Here is a 23943-nt window from a genome sequence, read left to right on the forward strand (position 1 = left end):
ATGATATTTGGGGGGTATAGTCATTATGTGGGGTGTAATAATATATGTGGGGGTGTGATGATATATGTGGAGTGTGATGATATATGGGATGTGATGATATATGGGATGTGATGATATATGTAGGGTGTGATGATATATGGGGTGTGATGATATATGTGGGGTATGATCATTATGTGGGGTGTAATAATATATGTGGGGTGTGATGATATATGGGGGGTGATGATATGTGGGCTGTGATGATATATGGGGGTGTGATTATATATGGGGGTGGTGATTTGTGGGGTATGATGATATATGGGTAGTGGTGATTTGTAGGGTGTGATGATATATGGGGGGATGTGATTATATGTGGGGTGTGATGATTTATGGGGTGTGATGATATATGGGGTGTGTGATGATATATGGGTGGTGGTGATTTGTGGGGTGTGATGATATTGGGGGTGTGATGATATATGGGGTGGTGGTGATTTCTAGGGTGTGATGATATATGGGGTGGTGGTGATTTGTGGGGTGTGATGATATTGGGAGTGTGATGATATATGGGGTGGTGGTGATTTGTAGGGTGTGATGATATTGGGGGTGTGATGATATATGGGGTGGTGGTGATTTCTAGGGTGTGATGATATATGGGGTGGTGGTGATTTGTGGGGTGTGATGATATTGGGAGTGTGATGATATATGGGGTGGTGGTGATTTGTAGGGTGTGATGATATTGGGGGTGTGATGATATATGGGGTGGTGGTGATTTCTAGGGTGTGATGATATTGGGGGTGGTGATTGTCGGGGCCGCCGCTGGTCTGTGCCGGGATTGTGGGCCCCGGTAGCGGCTGTCCGGGCCCCTCTCGCACACAGGAGGGGGCGGGAGGAGGAGGAGGCGGGGGGCCGCGCTGTCTGTTCTCCGCCGCTCTCCTCCTCCGGCTTCCGTAGTTGATGCTGGAGATTCGGGGGGATCTTGGGCTTCAGGTCACCGGACTGCGGCGCCGATCGCGGGGAAACACAAAGCATCAGCCGGGGAGATGAGGAGGCCGGCCCGGGGGAGCGGCCAGAGCCGGGCCGGAGACAGGGAGCCTGGAGCCGGGAGGACGAGGTGACGGCCACGGAGGGTGAGGACCAGGGAGCGGAGGTAGCGGGAACGAGGGGAAGCGGAAGAAACGGGGAGCAGAGGAAGCGGGGAGCAGAACAAACGGGCAGCTGAGAGGAGCGGTGATGTACGGGGAGCGGAGGGGACCGGAGGTAAAGGGAGTGGGGGGGTGAATGAGGAGCGGGGTCCGGAGGAAACGGGATGAGGAGAGGAATGGGGAGTGGAGAGGAATGGGGATCGGAGGAGCAGAAGAACAGGGACCGGAGGAAACGGGGAGCGGTGAGGTACGGGACACGGGGTAGGGAAGAAGCGGGTTTCGGAGGATCGGGGAGTAGAGAGGAATCAGGTGCAGGACCCCAGGAAACGGTGAGCGGGGACCCCAGGAAACGGTGAGCGGGGACCCCAGGAAACGGTGAGCGGGGACCCCAGGAAACGGTGAGCGGGGACCCCAGGAAGCGGTGAGCGGGGACCCCAGGAAACGGTGAGCGGGGACCCCAGGAAGCGGTGAGCGGGGACCCCAGGAAGCGGTGAGCGGAGAACCCAGGAATCGGTGAGCGGGGACCCCAGGAAGTGGTGAGCGGGGACCGGAGAAACGAGGGCGGAGAGAAACGAGGACCGTAGGTAACTGGGAAAGGAGAGAAACGAGAACTGGAGGAAACTGGGAGATGAGATGAACTGGTATCGAAGGAAACAGGGAGAAGAGAACGGGGACCGGAGGAAACTGGGAGAGGAGAGGAACAGGAGGAATCTGGGAGAGGAGAGGAATGGGAACTGGAGGAAACAGGAAGAAGAACGGGTACAGAAGGAAACTGGGAGAGGAACGGGGACCGGAGGAATCTGGGAGCGGAGAGGAACAGGGACCGGAGGATCTGGGAAAGGAGAGAAACGGAGACCAAAGGAAATGGGGAGGGGAGAGAAATGTGGACCGGAGGAAACTGGGAGAGGTGAGATATGGGGCACGGGGTATGGAAGAAGCGGGTTTCGGAGGAAACTGGGAGTAGAGAGGAATCAGGTGTAGGACCGGAGGAAACGGTGAGCCGGGACCCCAGGAAACGGTAAACGGGGACCGGAGAAACGAGGTCGGAGAGAAACGGGGACTGTAGGAAACTGGGAAAGGAGAGGAACGAGAACTGGAGGAAACTAGGAGTGGAGAGGAACGGGGACCATAGGAAACAGGGAAAGGAGAACGGGGACCGGAGGAAACTGGGAGAGGAATGGGGACCGGAGGAAACTGGGAGAGGAGAGGAACGGGGACCGAAGGAAACGGGGAGAGGAGAATGGGGACCGGAGGGAACTGGGGAGGAACGGGGACCGGAGGAAACTGGAGAAAACTGGGAGAGGAGAAGAACGGGAACTGGAAGAAACTGGGAGAGTAGAGGAACAGGGACCGGAGGAAGTGGGGAGAGGAGAACGAGGACCGGAGGAAACGGGGAGAGGAGAACAAGGACCGGAGGAAACGGGGAGAGGAGAGGAATAGGAACAGGAGGAAACTGGGAGAGGAGAGGAATGGGAACTGGAGGAAACAGGGAGAAGAACGGGGACCGAAGGAAACTGGGAGAGGAACAGGGACTAGAGGAAACTGGGAGAGGAACTGGGACCGGAGGATCTGGGAAAGGAGAGAAACGGAGACCGGAGGAAATGGGGAGAGAAGAGAAATGGGGACCGGAGGAAACTGGGAGAAAGGGAGGAACAGGGACCGGAGGAATCTAGGAAATGAGAGGAATGGAAACCAGAGGAAATGGGGAGAGAAGAGGAATGGAGACCAGAGAAAATGGGAAGGGAGAGGAATGGGGAGCGGAGGAAACTGGGAGAGGAGAGGAACAGGGAGAGGAGAAGAACGGAGACCGGAGGAAACGAGGGGCAGGGGTGCGGAGAAAACAGTGAGCAAAGAGCAGCGGTAACGTGGAGAGGATGGAAATGAGCAGCAGGGTCCAGAGTAAACTGGGAGTAGAACGGGGAGTGGGATCCAGAGAAAACGGGGAACATGGAGAGGAACAGGCAGCAGGGTCTGAGGAAACGGGGAGCAGAGAGAAGTGGGGTCCACAGGAAACGGGGAGCGGAGGTAGTAGGAAATGGAGAACAGGAACCAGAGGGGAGCCCGGGGGAAGAAATGGGGAGTGGAGAGGAACTGGGACCGACAGGGGACAGGGAGCGGAGCAGAACACTTCCGGGGCGGGGTTTTTATTTGGTTGGTTTGTGCTCACTGCATCTGATCACGCTGATTTTACCCCAAATGTGAGCTGATCAAACACTGCAAGCGGCTCGCATAGGGCTGAGCATCACTCGTACCCAAGGCAAGCGCGGCTCACTCAGGGCTGAGCATCACTTGTACCCAAGCACAGCGCAGCTCACACAGGGCTGAGCATCACTCGTACCCAAGCACAGCGCAGCTCACACAGGGCTGAGCATCACTTGTACCCAAGCACAGCGCAGCTCACACAGGGCTGAGCATCACTCGTACCCAAGGCAAGCGCGGCTCACACAGGGCTGAGCATCACTCGTACCCAAGGCAAGCGCGGCTCACACAGGGCTGAGCATCACTTGTACCCAAGCACAGCGCAGCTCACACAGGGCTGAGCATCACTCGTACCCAAGCACAGCGCGACTCGCATAGGGCTGAGCATCACTCGTACCCAAGCACAGCGCGGCTCGCATAGGGCTGAGCATCACTTGTACCCAAGCACAGCGCAGCTCACACAGGGCTGAGCATCACTCGTACCCAAGCACAGCGCGGCTCACACAGGGCTGAGCATCACTCATACCCAAGCACAGCGCGGCTCACACAGGGCTGAGCATCACTCATACCCAAGCACAGCGCAGCTCACACAGGGCTGAGCATCACTCATACCCATGCACAGCGCGGCTTGCACAGGGGCTGAACATCACTCATACCCAAGCACAGCGCGGCTTGCACAGGGCTGAGCATCACTCATACCCAACCACAGTGCGGCTTGCACAGGGCTGAGCATCACTCATACCCAACCACAGCGCGGCTTGCACAAGGCTGAGCATCGCTCATACCCAACCACAGCGCGGCTTGCACAGGGCTGAGCATCACTCATACACAACCACAGCGCGGCTTGCACAGGGCTGAGCATCACTCATACCCAAGCACAGCGCGGCTCACACAGGGCTGAGCATCACTCATACCCAAGCACAGCGCAGCTCACACAGGGCTGAGCATCACTCATACCCAAGCACAGCGCAGCTCACACAGGGCTGAGCATCACTCATACCCAAGCACAGCGCGGCTTGCACAGGGCTGAGCATCACTCATACCCAACCACAGTGCGGCTTGCACAGGGCTGAGCATCACTCATACCCAACCACAGCACCGCGTGCACAAGGCTGAGCATCGCTCATACCCAACCACAGCGCGGCTTGCACAGGGCTGAGCATCACTCATACACAACCACAGCGCGGCTTGCACAGGGCTGAGCATCACTCATACCCAAGCACAGCGCGGCTCACACAGGGCTGAGCATCACTCATACCCAAGCACAGCGCGGCTCACACAGGGCTGAGCATCACTCATACCCAAGCACAGCGCAGCTCACACAGGGCTGAGCATCACTCATACCCATGCACAGCGCGGCTTGCACAGGGCTGAACATCACTCATACCCAAGCACAGCGCGGCTTGCACAGGGCTGAGCATCACTCATACCCAACCACAGTGCGGCTTGCACAGGGCTGAGCATCACTCATACCCAACCACAGCGCGGCTTGCACAGGGCTGAGCATCACTCATACACAACCACAGCGCGGCTCACACAGGACCGAGCATCACTGATACCCAAGCACAGCGCTGCTCGCTTCAGTGGTTTGCACTCGTCACTGGCTGGAGCCTCAGTTTCGTTCATCTCTTTTAATAACGACTGCAGTAGCATTGTATAATTACTAAGATCACATGACTCCCCCTATACGACCTTTGCGCCATTACTGGTGTTCATACCATTCTACTGTGCATGTCTGCGCCACTATACGTGGCCAGAGGGTTAGTGCAGTATAAGAATCATGAACGGCTGGTATAACCTGGGTATCCTCTGTATATAATTATATATGACTGGTATAACCTGGGTATCCTCTGTATATAATTATATACAGTGTGGCAAGAAGTATTTAGTCGGCCCCCAATTGTTTAAGTTCTCCCACTTATAAAGATGAGATTTGCCTGTAATTGACATCATAGGTAGACCACAACTATGAGAGACAAAATGAGAAAACAAATGCAGAAAATCACCGCGTCTGATTTGGAAGATTTTATTTGCAAATTATGGTGGAAAATAAGGATTTGGTCAATAACAAAAGTTCATTCAATATTTTGTTATTTATCCTTTGTTAGCAATGACGGAGGTGAAATGTTTTCTGTAAGTCTTCACAAGGTTGGTACACACTGTTGGTGGTATGTTGGCCCATTCCTCCATGCAGATCTCCTCTAGAGCAATGGGGAGTGGAGAGGAATGGGGATCGGAGGAGCAGAAGAACAGGGACCGGAGGAAACGGGGAGCGGTGAGGTACGGGACACGGGGTAGGGAAGAAGCGGGTTTCGGAGGAAACGGGGAGTAGAGAGGAATCAGGTGCAGGACCCCAGGAAACGGTGAGCGGGGACCCCAGGAAACGGTGAGCGGGGACCCCAGGAAACGGTGAGCGGGGACCCCAGGAAACGGTGAGCTGGGACCCCAGGAGGCGGTGAGCGGAGAACCCAGGAATCGGTGAGCGGGGACCCCAGGAAGTGGTGAGCGGGGACCGGAGAAACGAGGGTGGAGAGAAACGAGGACCGTAGGTAACTGGGAAAGGAGAGAAACGAGAACTGGAGGAAACTGGGAGATGAGATGAACGGGTATCGAAGGAAACAGGGAGAAGAGAACGGGGGACCGGAGGAAACTGGGAGAGGAGAGGATTGGGGACCGGAGGAAACTGGGAGAGGTGAGGAACGGGGACCGAAGGAAACGGGGAGAGGAGAACGAGAACCGGAGGAAACTGGAAGAGGAACAGGGACCGGAGGAAACTAGGAGAGGAGAGAAACGGGGACCGAAGGAAACGGGTAGATGAGAACGGGGACCGGAGAAAACTGGGAGAGGAACGGGAACCGAAGGATACTGGGAGAGGAGAGGAACGGGTACCGGAGGAAACTGGGAGCGCAGAGGAACGGGAACTGGAGGAAGTGGGGTGAGGAGAGGAATGAGAACTGGAGGAAACTGGGGAGAGGAGAACGGGGACCGGAAGAAATGGGGAGAGGAGAACGAGGACCGGAGGAAACGGGGAGAGGAGAATGAAGACCGGAGGAAACGGGGAGAGGAGAGGAACAGGAGGAATCTGGGAGAGGAGAGGAATGGGAACTGGAGGAAACAGGAAGAACGGGGACAGAAGGAAACTGGGAGAGGAACGGGGACCAGAGGAATCTGGGAGCGGAGAGGAACAGGGACCGGAGGATCTGGGAAAGGAGAGAAACGGAGACCAAAGGAAATGGGGAGGGGAGAGAAATGTGGACCGGAGGAAACTGGGAGCGGGGAGATACGGGGCACGGGGTATGGAAGAAGCGGGTTTCGGAGGAAACTGGGAGTAGAGAGGAATCAGGTGTAGGACCGGAGGAAACGGTGAGCCGGGACCCCAGGAAACGGTAAACGGGGACCGGAGAAACGAGGTCGGAGAGAAACGGGGACCGTAGGAAACTGGGAAAGGAGAGGAACGAGAACTGGAGGAAACTAGGAGAGGAGAGGAACGGGGACCATAGGAAACAGGGAAAGGAGAACGGGGACCGGAGGAAACTGGGAGAGGAATGTGGACCGGAGGAAACTGGGAGAGGAGAGGAACGGGGACCGAAGGAAACGGGGAGAGGAGAATGGGGACCGGAGGGAACTGGGGAGGAACGGGGACCGGAGGGAACTGGAGAAAACTGGGAGAGGAGAAGAACGGGAACTGGAAGAAACTGGGAGAGGAGAATGGGGACCGGAGGAAGTGGGGAGAGGAGAACGAGGACCGGAGGAAACGGGGAGAGGAGAACAAGGACCGGAGGAAACGGGGCGAGGAGAGGAATAGGAACAGGAGGAAACTGGGAGAGGAGAGGAATGGGAACTGGAGGAAACAGGGAGAAGAACGGGGACCGAAGGAAACTGGGAGAGGAACAGGGACTAGAGGAAACTGGGAGAGTAGAGGAACTGGGACCGGAGGATCTGGGAAAGGAGAGAAACGGAGACCGGAGGAAATGGGGAGAGAAGAGAAATGGGGACTGGAGGAAACTGGGAGAGGGGAGGAACGGGGACCGGAGGAATCTAGGAAATGAGAGGAATGGAAACCAGAGGAAATGGGGAGAGAAGAGGAATGGAGACCAGAGAAAATGGGAAGGGCGAGGAATGGGGAGCGGAGGAAACTGGGAGAGGAGAGGAACAGGGAGAGGAGAAGAACGGAGACCGGAGGAAACGAGGGGCAGGGTGCGGAGAAAACAGTGAGCAAAGAGCGGCGGTAACGTGGAGAGGATGGAAATGAGCAGCAGGGTCCAGAGTAAACTGGGAGTAGAACGGGGAGTGGGATCCAGAGAAAACGGGGAACATGGAGAGGAACAGGCAGCAGGGTCTGAGGAAACGGGGAGCAGAGAGAAGTGGGGTCCACAGGAAACGGGGAGCGGACGTAGTAGGAAATGGAGAACAGGAACCAGAGGGGAGCCCGGGGGAAGAAATGGGGAGTGGAGAGGAACTGGGACCGACAGGGGACAGGGAGCGGAGCAGAACACTTCCGGGGCGGGGTTTTTATTTGGTTGGTTTGTGCTCACTGCATCTGATCACGCTGATTTTACCCCAAATGTGAGCTGATCAAACACTGCAAGCGGCTCGCATAGGGCTGAGCATCACTCGTACCCAAGGCAAGCGCGGCTCACACAGGGCTGAGCATCACTTGTACCCAAGCACAGCGCAGCTCACACAGGGCTGAGCATCACTCGTACCCAAGCACAGCGCGACTCGCATAGGGCTGAGCATCACTCGTACCCAAGCACAGCGCGGCTCGCATAGGGCTGAGCATCACTTGTACCCAAGCACAGCGCAGCTCACACAGGGCTGAGCATCACTCGTTCCCAAGCACAGCGCGGCTCACACAGGGCTGAGCATCACTCGTACCCAAGGCAAGCGCGGCTCACACAGGGCTGAGCATCACTTGTACCCAAGCACAGCGCAGCTCACATAGGGCTGAGCATCACTCGTACCCAAGACAAGCGCGGCTCACACAGGGCTGAGCATCACTTGTACCCAAGCACAGCGCAGCTCACACAGGGCTGAGCATCACTCGTACCCAAGCACAGCGCGACTCGCATAGGGCTGAGCATCACTCGTACCCAAGCACAGCGCGGCTCGCATAGGGCTGAGCATCACTTGTACCCAAGCACAGCGCTGCTCACACAGGGCTGAGCATCACTCGTACCCAAGCACAGCGCGGCTCACACAGGCCTGAGCATCACTTGTACCCAAGCACAGCGCAGCTCACACAGGGCTGAGCATCACTCGTACCCAAACACAGCGCGGCTCACACAGGCCTGAGCATCACTTGTACCCAAGCACAGCGCAGCTCACACAGGGCTGAGCATCACTTGTACCCAAGCACAGCGCAGCTCACACAGGGCTGAGCATCACTCGTACCCAAGCACAGCGCTGCTCACACAGGGCTGAGCATCACTCATACCCAAGCACAGCGCAGCTCACACAGGGCTGAGCATCACTCCTACCCAAGCACAGCGCGGCTCACACAGGGCTGAGCATCACTCATACCCATGCACAGCGCGGCTTGCACAGGGCTGAACATCACTCATACCCAAGCACAGCGCGGCTTGCACAGGGCTGAGCATCACTCATACCCAACCACAGCGCGGCTTGCACAGGGCTGAGCATCACTCATACCCAAGCACAGCGCGGCTCACACAGGACCGAGCATCACTCATACCCAAGCACAGCGCGGCTCACACAGGACCGAGCATCGCTCATACCCAACCACAGCGCGGCTTGCACAGGGCTGAGCATCACTCATACCCAACCACAGCGCGGCTTGCACAGGGCTGAGCATCACTCCTACCCAAGCACAGCGCGGCTCACACAGGACCGAGCATCACTCATACCCAAGCACAGCGCGGCTCACACAGGACCGAGCATCACTCATACCCAAGCACAGCGCTGCTCGCTTCAGTGGTTTGCACTCGTCACTGGCTGGAGCCTCAGTTTCGTTCATCTCTTTTAATAACGACTGCAGTAGCATTGTATAATTACTAAGATCACATGACTCCCCCTATACGACCTTTGCGCCATTACTGGTGTTCATACCATTCTACTGTGCATGTCTGCGCCACTATACGTGGCCAGAGGGTTAGTGCAGTATAAGAATCATGAACGGCTGGTATAACCTGGGTATCCTCTGTATATAATTATATATGACTGGTATAACCTGGGTATCCTCTGTATATAATTATATACAGTGTGGCAAGAAGTATTTAGTCAGCCCCCAATTGTGCAAGTTCTCCCACTTATAAAGATGAGATTTGCCTGTAATTGACATCATAGGTGACCACAACTATGAGAGACAAAATGAGAAAACAAATCCAGAAGATGACCGCATCTGATTTGGAAGATTTTATTTGCAAATTATGGTGGAAAATAAGTATTTGGTCAATAACAGAAGTTCATTCAATATTTTGTTATTTATCCTTTGTTAGCAATGACGGAGGTGAAACGTTTTCTGTAAGTCTTCACAAGGTTGGCACACAATGTTGGTGGTATGTTGGCCCATTCCTCCATGCAGATCTCCTCTAGAGCAATGCTGTTTTAGGCCTGTCGCTGGGCAACATGGACTTTTAACTCCGAAGGGTTTCTATGGGGTTGAGATCTGGAGACTGGCTAGGCCACTCCAGGACTTTCATATGCTTCTTATGAAGCCGCTCCTTCATTGCCCTGGCGGTGTGCTTGGGATCATTATCATTGTGAAAGACTCAGCCATGTTTCATCTTCAATGCCCTTCTGATGGAAGGAGGTTTGCATTCAAAATCGCACGATACATGACCCCATTCATTCTTTCATTCATCCTGGTCCCTCTGAAGAAAAACAACCCCAAAGCATGATGTTGCCACCTCCATGATTCACAGTAGGTATGGTGTTCTTTGCATGCAACTCAGCATTCTGTCTCCTCCAAACACGACGAGTTGTGTTTCTACCAGTTCTACTTTGGTTTCATCAGCCCATATGACAGTCTCCCATTACTCTTCCTGATAATCCAATTGCTCTCTAGCAATCTTCAGATGGGCCCGGACATGTCCCGGCTAAAGCAGGGGAACACGTCGGGCACTGCAGGATCTGAGTCCCTCGCGGTGTAGTTTGTTACTGATGGTAGCCTTTGTTACGGTGGTCCCAGCTCTATGCAGGTCATTCACTAGGTCCCCCCATGTTTTTTGGGGATTTTTCCTCACCATTCTTGTGATCATTTTGACCCCATGGGGTGAGATCTTGCGTGGAGCCCCAGATCGAGGGAGATTATCAGCGGTCTTGTATGTCTTCCATTTTCTTATTATTGCTCCCACAGTTGATTTCATCACACTAAGCTGCTTGCCAATTGCAGATTCAGTCTTTCCTCTCTGATCTTTTTAAGTGGGAGAACTTGCACAATTAGTAGCTGACTAAATACTTTTTTTCCCCACTGTATGACCGGTATAACCTGGGTATCCTCTGTATATAATTATACACTGGAGGTGAAAATTAGAGCATAATGTCTGATCAGTTGCTTTTCTCAGAAATAATGTAATCTCCATTGATGACCATGCTCCGGTTTTGTGTAAGGGGTGCACTGTACCACTAGAGCAGGGTAAGGGGTGCACCATGCCTCTAGAGCAGGGTTTTACAGAAAATCCAAAGTTTATAAAACCTTTATTATTCTGATAATTAGAGAGCAGCAATGAATGTAGCACAGAGAGAGATGATCAGTAAATGGTTATGCAGGTAACAACAATCACAATCAGTAGGACGTGCACCGGCCGTCGCAGTGAATGACTTCAGCACATCTGCAGCCACAGGTCATCACTAGTCTGTCACACTGCTCTGGGGGGGATTTTGCCCACTCTTCTTCCAGTCTCTTCCACAGTTCTTTGACTGTTGTTGGTCTCTTGGCCATAACTTTGTCACCAAAGATTTTTCCGGAGGTTTTCTATTGGGTTTATATCAGGACTCTGGGCTGCGGCCATTTCATTGTTTCTGTGAACTGTTTTCCCCGTTTTGCTGTGTGACAGGGGGCATTAACCTGCATGAAAATTGCTGCTGATTGATGAACAGAAGTAAGGAGCCACGTGTTGTGAAGAAGGTTCTGATCCACACTTGTATCACTCTGCCATGTAGCAGTAAGAGAGGTCCAACTCCTGCTGCAGAAAACATGCCCCAAACCATGACCCTTCCTCCACCGCCTCTCACTGACTTCTTAACACTTTTGGTTCAGTCTTTCCCCAGTTTGTCGCTGAACATAATGTTTCCCATCAGATCCGAATAAATTAAACTTGCTTTCATCACTAAAATGACCTGTGGACACTTCTCCTCTGTCCACACAACATGCTCCTCACCAAAGGTGAGTCTTATGTTTCTTCCTGCTAATGAGAGGTTTGGACACTGCAGAGTGAGCTTTCAGTCAAAATGCTCTTACACGTCGTGACACTGTATGACGAGACAGATCCTTACCCTGTTCAGTGCTGAACTGGCGAGCTATTCCAGCTGCAGTGTGGAAACGATTACCCACGGAAAGTCTCCGAATTATCCTGTCCTCTCTATGGAGATTCTCTGCATTATCCTGTCCTCTCTATGGAGATTCACCGCATTATCCTGCCCGCTCTATGGAGATTCTCCGCATTATCCTGCCCTCTCTTACATTTGTCTTTCGAGGACAACCAGCCTTCTTGGGGGACTTGAAAGAGTTTGTGGACTTGGAACGACCATCTTCTCTTGCTATGGCTGATAGGGTCACCCCTTTCGCCTTCATCTGGACAACCTGCCGCCTGAGGGTTTCAGTCACTGCAGACTGGAAAGTTCGGCTGCCGGTTACATAGGGTTTGTGAGATAATGAAGGAAATTAGCGCCAGGTGCAGATTAACACCAATAACCTGCAGGGATCTGACAGTGTTCTCTAACTGTGATACGTGTTCTCTAGTTGTGATCCGTGTTCTCCAATTTTGATCCGGGTTGTCTAATTGTGATCCGGGTTCTCGAATTGTGATCTGTGTTATTTTACAGTTATCTCATTTACATTTTTATTTTGTGCTTTTGAAAAAATTCAATTTATGAAATAAGCGGAAAATCCTGCGCGTTTCCTCATGTTAGGAGATAATCACAGAGGACGACACAATGACCGCAACATTTAGGAAAGTGTGTGCTGTTCTCTAATTTTCATCTCCAGTGTATATGACCGGTATAACTTGGGTATTCTTTATGTAATTATATATGGCCGATATAACCTGGGTATCCTTTATGTACGGTAATTATATATGGCTGGTATAACCTTGGTATCCTTTATATAATTATATATGGCCGGTATAACTTGGGTATCCTTTATGTAATTATATATGGCCAGTATAACCTGGGTATCCTTTATATATATATATGGCCGATATAACCTGGGTATCCTTTATGTAATTATATATGCCGGTATAACCTGGGTATCCTTTATATACGGTAATTATATATGGCCGGTATAACCTGGGTATCCTTTATATACGGTAATTATATATGGCCGGTATAACCTGGGTATCCTTTATATACGGTAATTATATATGGCCGGTATAGCCTGGGTATCCTTTATACAATTATATATGGCTGATATAACTTGGGTATCCCTTATATAATTACAGTGCCTTGCGAAAGTATTCAGCCCCCTTGAATTTTCCAACTTTTTCCCACATTTCAGGCTTCAAACATGAAGATTAACATTTTAATGTTCTGGTGAAGAATCAACAAGTGGGACACAATTGTGATGTTGAATTAAATGTATTGCTTATTTTAAACTAAAAAAAAATAAATACATAACAGAAAATTGGGCGTGCAATTTAATTCGTCCCCTTTAAATTAATACTTTGTAGCACCACCTTTTGCTGCGATTACAGCTGCAGTCGCTTGGGGTATGTGTCTATCAGTTTTGCACATCGAGAGACTGAAATTCTCGCCCATTCTTCCTTTGTAAACAGCTGGAGCTGAGTGAGGTTGGATGGAGGCGTTTGTGAACAGCATTTTTCAGCTCTTTCCACAGATTCTCGATTGGATTCAGGTCTGGACTGTGACTTGGCCATTCTAACACATGGATACGTTTATTTGTGAACCATTCCATTGTAGATTTTGCTTTATGTTTGAGATCATTGTCTTGTTGAAAGACAAATCTCCGTCCTAGTCTCAGGTCTTTTGCAGACTCCAACAGGTTTTCTTCAAGAATGGTCCTGTATTTGGCTCCATCCATCTTCCCATCAATTTTAACCATCTTCCCTGTCCCTGCTGAAGAAAAGCAGGCCCAAACCATGATGCTGCTTCCACCACGTTTGACAGTGGGGATGGTGTGTTCAGGGTGATGAGCTGTGTTGCCTTTACGCCAAACATATCGTTTGGCATTGTGCCCAAATAGGTCGATTTTGGTTTCATCTGACCAGAGCACCTTCTTCCACATGTTTTGTGTGTCTCCCAGGTGGCTTGTGGCAAACTTTAAACAACACTTTTTTATGGATATTTTTGAGAAATGGCTTTCTTCTTGCCACTCTTCCATAAAGGCCAGATTTGTGCAGTGTACCACTGATTGTTGTCCTATGGACAGACTCTCCCACCTCAGCTGTAGATCTCTGCAGTTCATTCAGAGTGATCATGGGCCTCTTGGCTGCATCTCTGATCAGTCTTCTCCTTGTTTAAGATGAAAGTTTGGAGGGATGGCCGGGTCTTGGTAGATTTGCTGTGGTATGATACTCCTTCCATTTCAATATCATCGCTTGCACAGTGCTTCTTGGGATGTTTAAAGTTTTAGAAATCTTTTTGTAACCAAATCCGGCTTTAAACTTCTCCACAACAGTGTCACGGACCTGCCTGTTGTGTTCCTTGGTCTTCATGATGCTATCTGCGCTTTAACACTAGAACTACTGAGGTAGTCATTTAACATAGAAATACATAGTGCGAAGTAGTCAAAATGACTACCTCAGTAGTTCTAGTGTTAAACAGAACACTGAGACTATCACAGAGCAGGTGCATTTATACGGAGACTTGATTACACACAGGGGATTATATTTATCATCATCAGTCATTTAGGACAACATTGGATCATTCAGAGATCCTCAATGAACTTCTGGAGTGAGTTTGCTGCAGTGAAAGTAAAGGGGATGAATAATATTGCACGCCCCTTTTTTTAGTTATTTATTTTTTTACAACAGTTTAAAATAAGCAATAAATTTCGTTCAACTTCACAATTGTGTTCCACATGTGGGAAAAGGTTGAAAAATTCAAGAGCGCCAAATACTTTCGCAAGGCACTGTAGGTAGATATATATATAATCAATCACAGTGGGTGCAGAAAGTATTCAGACCCCTTTTATATTTCTCACTCTTAGTTTCATTGCGGCCATTTGGTACATTTTTTTCTCATTAATTTATACTCTGCATCCCATCCCCCATCGTGACAGGAATGTAGAAATTTTTGCCAATTTATTAAACAAGAAAAAATAAAATATCACATGGTCATAAGTATTCAGCCCCTTTGCTCAGTATTGAGTAGAGGCACCCTCCCTTTTGAGCTAGTACAGCCATGAGTCTTCTTGGGGTCTTGGATTTGGGGATCCTCTGCCATTCTTCCTTGCAGATCCTCTCCAGTTCTTTCAGGTTGGATGGTGTACGTTGGTGGACAGCCATTTTCAGGTCTCTCCAGAGATGCTCAATTGGGTTTAGGTCAGGGCTCTGGTCAAGAATGGTCACACAGTTGTTCTGAAGCCGCTCCTTTGTTATTTTAGCTGTGTGCTTAGGGTCATTGTCTTGTTGGAAAGTGAACCTCCAGCCAAATCTGCGGTCCAGAGCACTCTGGAAGAGGTTTTCTTCCAGGATATCTCTGTACTTGGCCGCATTCATCTTTCCTTCAATTGCAACCAGTCGTCCTGTCCCTGATACCATAGCATGATGCTGCCACCACCATGTTTCACTTTGGGGATTGTATTGGGCAGGTGATGAGCAGTGCCTGGTTTTCTCCACACATACCGCTTAGAATTATCACCAAAAAGTTCTATCGTCGTCTTATCAGACCAGAGAATCTTATTTCTCATAGTCTGGGAGTCCTTTATGTGTTTGTTTGCAAACTCTATGCCGGCTTTCATATGTCTTGCACTGAGGAGAGGCTTCCGTCGGGCCACTCTGCCATAAAGGCCCAACTGGTGGAGGCTGCAGTGATAGCTGACTTTGTGAAACTTTCTCCCATCTCCCTACTGCATCTCTGGAGCTCAGCCACAATGATCTTGAGGTTCTTCTTTACCTCTCTCACCAAGGCTCTGCTCCCACGATTGCTCGGTTTGGCTGGACGGCCAGGTCTAGGAAGAGTTCTGGTTGTCCCAAACGTCTTCCATTTAAGGATTATGGAGGCCATTGTGCTCTTAGGAACTTTGAGTAATGAAGAAATTATTTTGTAACCTTGACCAAGATCTGTGCCTTGCCACAATTCTGTCTCTGAGCTCCTTGGGCAGTTCCTTTGACCTCATGATTCTCATTTGGTCTGACATGCAGTGTGAGCTGTGAGGTCTTATATAGACAGGTGTGCGCCTGTCTAAATCAAGTCCTATCAGTTTAATTACACACAGCTGGACTGGAATGAAGGAGTAGAACCATCTCAAGGAGGATCACAAGAAATGGACACCATGGGACTTAAATATGAGTGTGTGAGCAAAGGGACTGAATACTTATGACCATGTGATATTTCAGTTTTTCTTGTTTTATAAATTTGCAAAAATTTCTGCATTTCTCTTTTTTTCTGGCAAGATGGGGGATTGGGTGCAGAGTGTATAATAAGGAGAATTTACCAAAGAGATGCAATAAAACAAATAGTGAAAAATTTAAAGGGGTCTGAATACTTTCTGTACCCACTGTATATACAGCTCTGGCAAAAATTAAGAGACCACTGCAAAATTCTCAGTTTTTCTGATTTTTCTCTTTATATTTTTGAGTAAAATGTAAATTGTTCTTTTATTCTATAAGCTACTGACAACGTCTCCGAATTTCCAAGCAATACATTTTGTATTTATTTTCTGAAAATAAGAAATGGTCAAAATAACAAAACAATGCATTGCTTTCAGCCCTCAAATAATGCAAAGAAAACAAGTTCATAATCATTTAGAAACAACAATACTAATAATGTTTTACCTCAGGAAGAGATCAGAAATCAATATTTTGTGGAATAACCATGATGTTTAATCCCAGCTTTCATGCGGCTTGGCTGCTTTCCTCCAGTCTGTCACACTGCTTTTGGGTGACCTTATGCCACTCCTGGCGCAAAAATGTAAGCAGTTCTTCTTTGTTTGATGGCTTGTGACTATCCATCTTCCTCTTGATTACATTCCAGAGGTTTTCAATGGGGTTCAGGTCTGGAGATTGAGCTGGCCATGACAAGGTTTTGATGTGGTGGTCCTTCATCCACACATTGATTGACCTAGCTGTGGCATGGCGCATTGTCCTGCTGGAAAAAACAGTCCTCAGAGTTGGGGAACTTTGCCTGAGCAGAAGGAAGCAACTGTGTTTCCAGGATAACCTTGTATGCGGCTTGATTCGTCCTTCGCATTGTTATTTTGACCTTTTCTCATTTTCAGAAAATAAGTACAAAATTTATTGCTTGGAAATTCGGAGACGTCAGTAGTTTATAGAATAAAAGAACAATTTACATTTTACTCAAAAAAAATATAAAGAGAAAAACTGACAATTGTGCAGTGGTCTCTTTATTTGTGTCAGAGCTGTATGAATACAACCTGGGTATCCTCTGTATATGACCGGTATAACTTGGGTATCCTGTGTGTATAATTATATATGGCCAGTATAACCTGGGTATCTTCTGTGTATAATTATGTGCGTCCGGTATAACCTGGGTATTATCTGTATATAATTATGTGCAGCTAGTATAACTTGGGTGTTCTCTGTGTATATTTATATGCGGCTTGTATAACCTGGGTTTCCTCTGTATATAATTATATATGACGAATATAACCTGCGTATCCTTTGTGTATAATTATATACGTCCGGTATAACCTGGCTATCCTTTGTGTGTAATTATGTGCGGCCGGTATAACCTGGGTATTCTCTGTATTTAATTATGTGCAGCTGGTATAACCTACGTATCCTCTGTATATAATTATATATGGCCGGTATAATCTGGGTATCCTCTGTGTATAATGATGTACGACGGTATAACCTGGCTATCCTTTGTGTGTAATTATGTGCAGCCGGTATAATCTGGGTATCCTTTGTGTGTAATTATGTGCGGCCTTTATAACCTGCATATCCACTGTATATAATTATGTGCGGCTGGTATAACCTGGGTATTCTCTGTATATAATTATATATGACCGACATAACCTGGGTATCCTTTGTATAATTATGTATGGCCGGTATAACCTGGCTATCCTTTGTGTGTAATTATGTGCGGCCAGTGTAACCTGGGTATTTTCTGTATATAATTACGAACGGCTGGTATAACCTGGCTATTCTTTGTGTGCAATTATGTGCGGCCGGTATAACCTGGATATTCTCTGTATATGATTATGTGCTGCCGGTATAACTTGGGTATCCACTGTATATAATTATATATGACCGATATAACCTGGGTAGTCTCTGTATCATTATGTACGGCCGGTATAACCTGGCTATCCTCTGTGTGTAATTATGGGCAGCCGGTATAACCTGGGTATTTTCTGTGTGTAATTATATATGGCCGGTACAACCTGGGTATCCTCTGTATATAATATTGTTTGGCCGGTATAACCTGGGTATCCTCTGTATATAATTACCTATGACTAGTATAACCTGGGTATCCTCTGTATATAATTATATATGACCAGTATAACCTGGGTATCCTCTGTATAATTACGTACTACCGGTATAAACAGGGTATCCTGTATATATGGCCGGTATAACAAGGGTATCCTCTATATGTGGCCAGTATAACCTGGGTATCCTCTGTATATGGCCTGTAGAACTTGGGTATCCAATGTATTATTATGTACGGCTGGTATAACCTGGGTATCCTCTGTATATGTTCATATAACCTGGGTATCCTCTGTATATGGCTGGTATAACCTGGGAATCCTCTGTATATGGACGGTATAACCTGGGTATCCTCTGTATTATTATGTATGGCTGGTATAACCTGGGTATCCTCTGTATATGGACAGTATAACCTGGGTATCCTCTATATATGGACGGTATAACCTGGGTATCCTCTGTATATGGACAGTATAACCTGGGTATCCTCTATATATGGACGGTATAACCTGGGTATCCTCTGTATATGTACGGTATAACCTGGGTATCCTCTGTATATGGACGGTATAACCTGGGTATCCTCTGTATTATTATGTACGGCTGGTATAATCTGGGTATCCTCTGTATATGGACAGTATAACCTGGGTATCCTCTGTATATGGACGGTATAACCTGGGTATCCTCTGTATATGGACGGTATAACCTGGGTATCCTCTGTATATGGACGGTATAACCTGGGTATCCTCTGTATTATTATGTACGGCTGGTATAATCTGGGTATCCTCTGTATATGGCCGCTATTACTTGGGTATCCTCTGTATCTCTCCCCGCTGTTGACCATGTCCCTCTGCTCGGCAGGACTGGTTCGCATTGCGGCAGCGCTGGGCTCCCACCCCGGGGGGCTCATGGTGTCCGGTGTGCGCCCCCCCACCTCAGAAGATGACCAGACTGCTGCTGGGCGTCACTCTGGAGCGGATCTGTAAGGCGGTGCTCCTCCTCTGCCTCGTGCACTTCGTCATCATCATGATCCTCTACTTCGATGTCTACGCTCAGCGCTTGGACTTCTTCAATCGCTTCAGTGTCAGGAATTCATCCCGACTTCACCCCTATTACAACTTCACCCGACCCAACGGGACCGCGCACAGCTACGCCACCGCCGCTGCGGCCGAGACCTTCACTGCCAGCGCCAGGATGGATCCTAACCAGACGGTGACCGAGAAGCCCCTTCCTCCGTGCCCAGACTCCCCGTCCGGCCTGGGTAAGTGACATGCAGGCCTCTGCTGGGCTTGTTAGGCTATGTGCGCACGCTGCGTTTTTAGCTGCTTTTTTCGGGTGCAACATGTCAAGTATTTCTGCGTTTTTGCCAGCGTTTTTAACCCATGTACTGCATTGGAAGAAACGCAGCAACAAAAACGCAGCACAAAATGCACAAAAACGCATCGTTTTTTTGGATGCGTTTTTACCGTGGGTCCATTTTTGTGCTTTTTTTTGTGGCCAAAAACGCACAAAAATGCTGCATCTTTGTGGTCACAAAAAAGGCAACGTGCGCACATACCCTTACAGTGTATCAGTGCAGCACAGATCTGCTAGGTCACACCTGAACTGACACATTGTAACAAACCTCAGCTGTCGCAGGATTTACAGCAGGACCAGTTTCTGGGCTGGTGAGATTAAGGCTATATGCGCACACTGCGCTTTTTTCTGCACAAAAACTGCAACCAAAACTGCATCTTGTCACAGAGAGCCTGGAAATGTAAAAAAAAAATGCCTGTAATGATGGTGCGATTTTGATGTGATTTTCTGGAGGTGACTTGAGAGTTAAGTGTGCTTTACACGCTGCGATATCAGTATTGGGGTCACGTCGTTAGTGATGCACATCCGGCGCCGTTAGCGACATCGCAGCGTGTGACACAAATGAGCGACAATCAACGAGCACAAAAACGTGAAAAATCGTTGCTCGTTGACACGTCGCTCATTATCTTAATATCGCTGCTGCAGCAGGTTTGATGTTGTTTGTCGTTCCTGCGGCAGCAGACATTGCTGTGTGTGACACCGCAGGAACGACGAACATCTCCTTACCTGCATCCACCAGCAATGAGGAATGAAGGAGGTGGGCGGGATATTACGTCCCGCTCATCTCCGCCCCTCCGCTTCTATTGGCCGGCTGCTTAGTGACGTTGCGGTGACGCCGAACTCACCTCCCCCTTGAGGGAGGGATTGTTCGGCGGTCACAGCGACGTCGCTGACAAAGTATGTGCGTGTGACGCTGCTGTAGCGATAATGTTCGCTACGGCAGCGATCACCACATATCGTGCCACCGACGGGGGCGGGTGCTATCGCACGCGACATCGCTAGCAATCGCTAGCGATGTCGCAACATGTAAAGCACCCTTAAGACATGAAGTAACAGTAGAATAGTAAGTGCAGCTTTGGAGGTGACTGGAGGATAAGACCTGATGTAACAGCAGAAAAGTGACTGCAGCTCTGGAGGATAAGACACAATATACCAGCAGAATAGTGAGTGCAGCTCTGGGGGTGACTGGAGGACAAGTCCTGATGTAACAGCAGAGTAGTGACCGCAGCTCTGGAGATGACTAGAGGATAAGACATGATGTAACAGCAGAAAAGTGACTGCAGCTCTGGAGGATAAGACATGATGTAACAGCAGAATAGTGAGTGCAGCTCTGGAGGTGACTGGAGGACAAGTCCTGATGTAACAGCAGAGTAGTGACCGCAGCTCTGGAGATGACTAGAGGATAAGACATGATGTAACAGCAGAAAAGTGACTGCAGCTCTGGAGGATAAGTCCTGATGTAACAGCAGAATACTGATCGCAGCTTTGGAGGTGACTTGAGGATAAGACACAATGTAACAGCAGAATAGTGACTGCAGCTCTGGAGGTGCCTGGAGCTCAGGTGCTCCTTTCTTATCTGTGTTGTCGTTTTTGCTGTGCCTGGTTATTTGTTACACGTCTGAGGTCTCTGGTGGTGCCGGAGTTAATCATACTTGGGGTCCGGCAGATACCGGAGGGCCATGAAATCGGCAGTCCTCCCGCAAGGTCCCTTCTCCCGGACCACTGCCCCTCGGGCGTCACATGACCTTTCACCACTGTTTGCAGGATCTCTGCTTGCTGTCAGCTGTTCTGATCATTCTTGTTTACTTTCCAATGCTGTAAACTTAGTGCTGCGCTCACAGCTGAGGGTTTGTTACACTGTGTCATTGCAGGCAATCCTTTCCATCTTACAGCAGCAAACCTGCCTCTTGTGAAGGAGGATAGCTGCACAGATACATTGTATCACACCTCCCCTGTGTGCACGCGCTATATCCTCTCTGCTGCGGCCGCCGTTTGTTGTTGATATTTTGTTGGGTGTGATTGTCCGTGGATACTGAGCATTCTCCTTCCTTCCAGTCGGCCGTCTATTAATTGAATTTAGTTCTCTGATGAGTATGGAGCGTGTGCAACGGGAGAACCCCGACGTGACGGAGGGCGGCAGGTACACCCCCAGCGACTGCCACCCCAAAGACAGGGTGGCCATCATCATCCCATTCAGACACCGGGACCATCACCTCAAGTACTGGCTCCACTACCTCCACCCCATCCTCCGCCGCCAGAAGGTGGAGTACGGCATCTACATCATTAATCAGGTGAGCTGCGTACTCCCTGCATGTAATCCTCAGGAATATATGTTCTGCACAGTACCACTTCTCCTGTCCTGTATACTGGGTGTAATCCTCAGTATCTGTATTATTCTGTATATATACACTGCACAGTACCACTTCTCCTGTCTTGTATACTGGGTGTAATCCTTAGTATCTGTATTATTCTGTATATATACACTGCACAGTACCACTTCTCCTGTCCTGTATACTGGGTGTAATTCTCAGTATCTGTATTATTCTGTATATACACTGCACAGTACCACTTCTCCTGTCCTGTATACTGGGTGTAATTCTCAGTATCTGTATTATTCTGTATATATACACTGCACAGTACCACTTCTCCTGTCCTGTATACTGGGTGTAATACTCAGTATCTGTATTATTCTGTATATATACACTGCACAGTACCACTTCTCCTGTCTTGTATACTGGGTGTAATCCTTAGTATCTGTATTATTCTGTATATATACACTGCACAGTACCACTTCTGTCTTGTATACTGGGTGTAATCCTCAGTATCTGTATTATTCTGTATATATACACTGCACAGTACCACTTCTCCTGTCTTGTATACTGGGTGTAATCCTTAGTATCTGTATTATTCTGTATATATACACTGCACAGTACCACTTCTCCTGTCCTGTATACTGAGTGTAATCCTCAGTATCTGTATTATTCTGTATATATACTCTGCACAGTACCTCTTCTCCTGTCCTGTATACTGGGTGTAATCCTCAGTATCTGTATTATTCTTTATATATACACTGCACAGTAGCACTTCTCCTGTCCTGTATACTGGGTGTAATCCTCAGTATCTGTATTATTGTGTATATATACACTGCACAGTACCACCTCTCCTGTCCTGTATACTGTAATCCTCAGTATCTGTATTATTCTGTATATATACACTGCACAGTACCACTTCTGTCTTGTATACTGGGTGTAATCCTTAGTACCTGTATTATTCTGTATATATACACTGCACAGTACCACTTCTGTCTTGTATACTGGGTGTAATCCTTAGTACCTTTAGTATTCTGTATATATACACTGCACAGTACCACTTCTGTCTTGTATACTGGGTGTAATCCTTAGTACCTGTATTATTCTGTATATATACACTGCACAGTACCACTTCTGTCCTGTATACTGGGTGTAATCCTTAGTACCTGTATTATTCTGTATATATACACTGCACAGTACCACTTCTCCTGTCCTGTATACTGGGTGTAATCCTCAGTATCTGTATTATTCTGTATATATACACTATATATATTATTCTGTGTGTGTATATATATATATATATATATATATATATATATAAAAAAACCCGTGTCGCAGTGTCAGTGCTCCCATCCCCCCGTGTCGCAGTGTCAGTGCTCCCATCCTCCCCGTGTCGCAGTGTCAGTGTCCCCATCCCCTCGTGTTACAGTATCAGTGCTCCCATCCCCCCCGTGTCGCAGTGTCAGTGCTCCCATCCCCTCGTGTCGTAGTGTCAATGCTCCCATCCCCCGTGTTGCAGTGTCAGTGCTCCCATCCCCCAGTGTTGCAGGGTCAGTGCTCCAATCCCCCGTGTCGCAGTGTCAGTGCCCCCATCCCCCCGTGTCGCAGTGTCAGTGCTCCCATCCCCCCGTGTCGCAGTGTCAGTGCTCCCATCCCCCAGTGTTGCAGTGTCAGTGCTCCCATCCCCCCGTGTCGCAGTGTCAGTGCTCCCATCCTCCAGTGTCGCAGTGTCAGTGCTCCCATCCCCCCGTGTTGCAGTGTCAGTGCTCCCATCCCCTCGTGTTACAGTATCAGTGCTCCCATCCCCCCCGTGTCTCAGTGTCAGTGCTCCCATCCCGTGTCGCAGTGTCAGTGCTCCCATCCCCCAGTGTCGCATTGTCAGTGCTCCCATCCTCCCCGTGTCGCAGTGTCAGTGCTCCCATCCCCCCCGTGTCGCAGTGTCAGTACTCCCATCCCCCTCGTGTCGCAGTGTCAGTGCTCCCAACCCCCCATGTTGCAGTGTCAGTGATCGACCACCATCATTTCTGATGAACCCCGGGGAAAGTGTCGTCTTCTTGGAGGATTTTCTAAGTGCGGAAAGTGATCTGAAGGAATAATCTCCAGCATCAGATCTACCCTGGACCCTGAGAAGATGTCACCAAGAAGGAGCTAAGATCTGGCGCGGCCGTGACCTCATCGAGGACTGGACGCCCCCAAATACAGAGTCCAAGGGGAATCTGT

At 49.1% G+C, this 23943-nt stretch overlaps 1 protein-coding gene across 2 annotated transcripts in view; it reads left to right on the forward strand.

The window, feature by feature from the left end:
* The first annotated feature begins 836 nt into the window (after window positions 1-836).
* Window positions 837-23943, forward strand: part of B4GALT2 (beta-1,4-galactosyltransferase 2) — a 34300-nt gene continuing 11193 nt past the window's right edge. The window contains exons 1-3 of one of the 2 annotated variants that reach the window (XM_075320190.1): window positions 837-1103; window positions 18920-19319; window positions 21470-21705. In XM_075320190.1, coding sequence (XP_075176305.1) covers window positions 19001-19319; window positions 21470-21705 — 555 coding nt within the window. In that variant the 5' untranslated portion in view covers window positions 837-1103; window positions 18920-19000. The remainder of the gene's footprint in view (window positions 1104-18919; window positions 19320-21469; window positions 21706-23943) is intronic. The other variant, XM_075320191.1, reaches the window with a different exon arrangement.

This window comes from Anomaloglossus baeobatrachus, chromosome 8, assembly GCF_048569485.1.
Source record: "Anomaloglossus baeobatrachus isolate aAnoBae1 chromosome 8, aAnoBae1.hap1, whole genome shotgun sequence".
NCBI lineage: Eukaryota > Metazoa > Chordata > Amphibia > Anura > Aromobatidae > Anomaloglossus > Anomaloglossus baeobatrachus.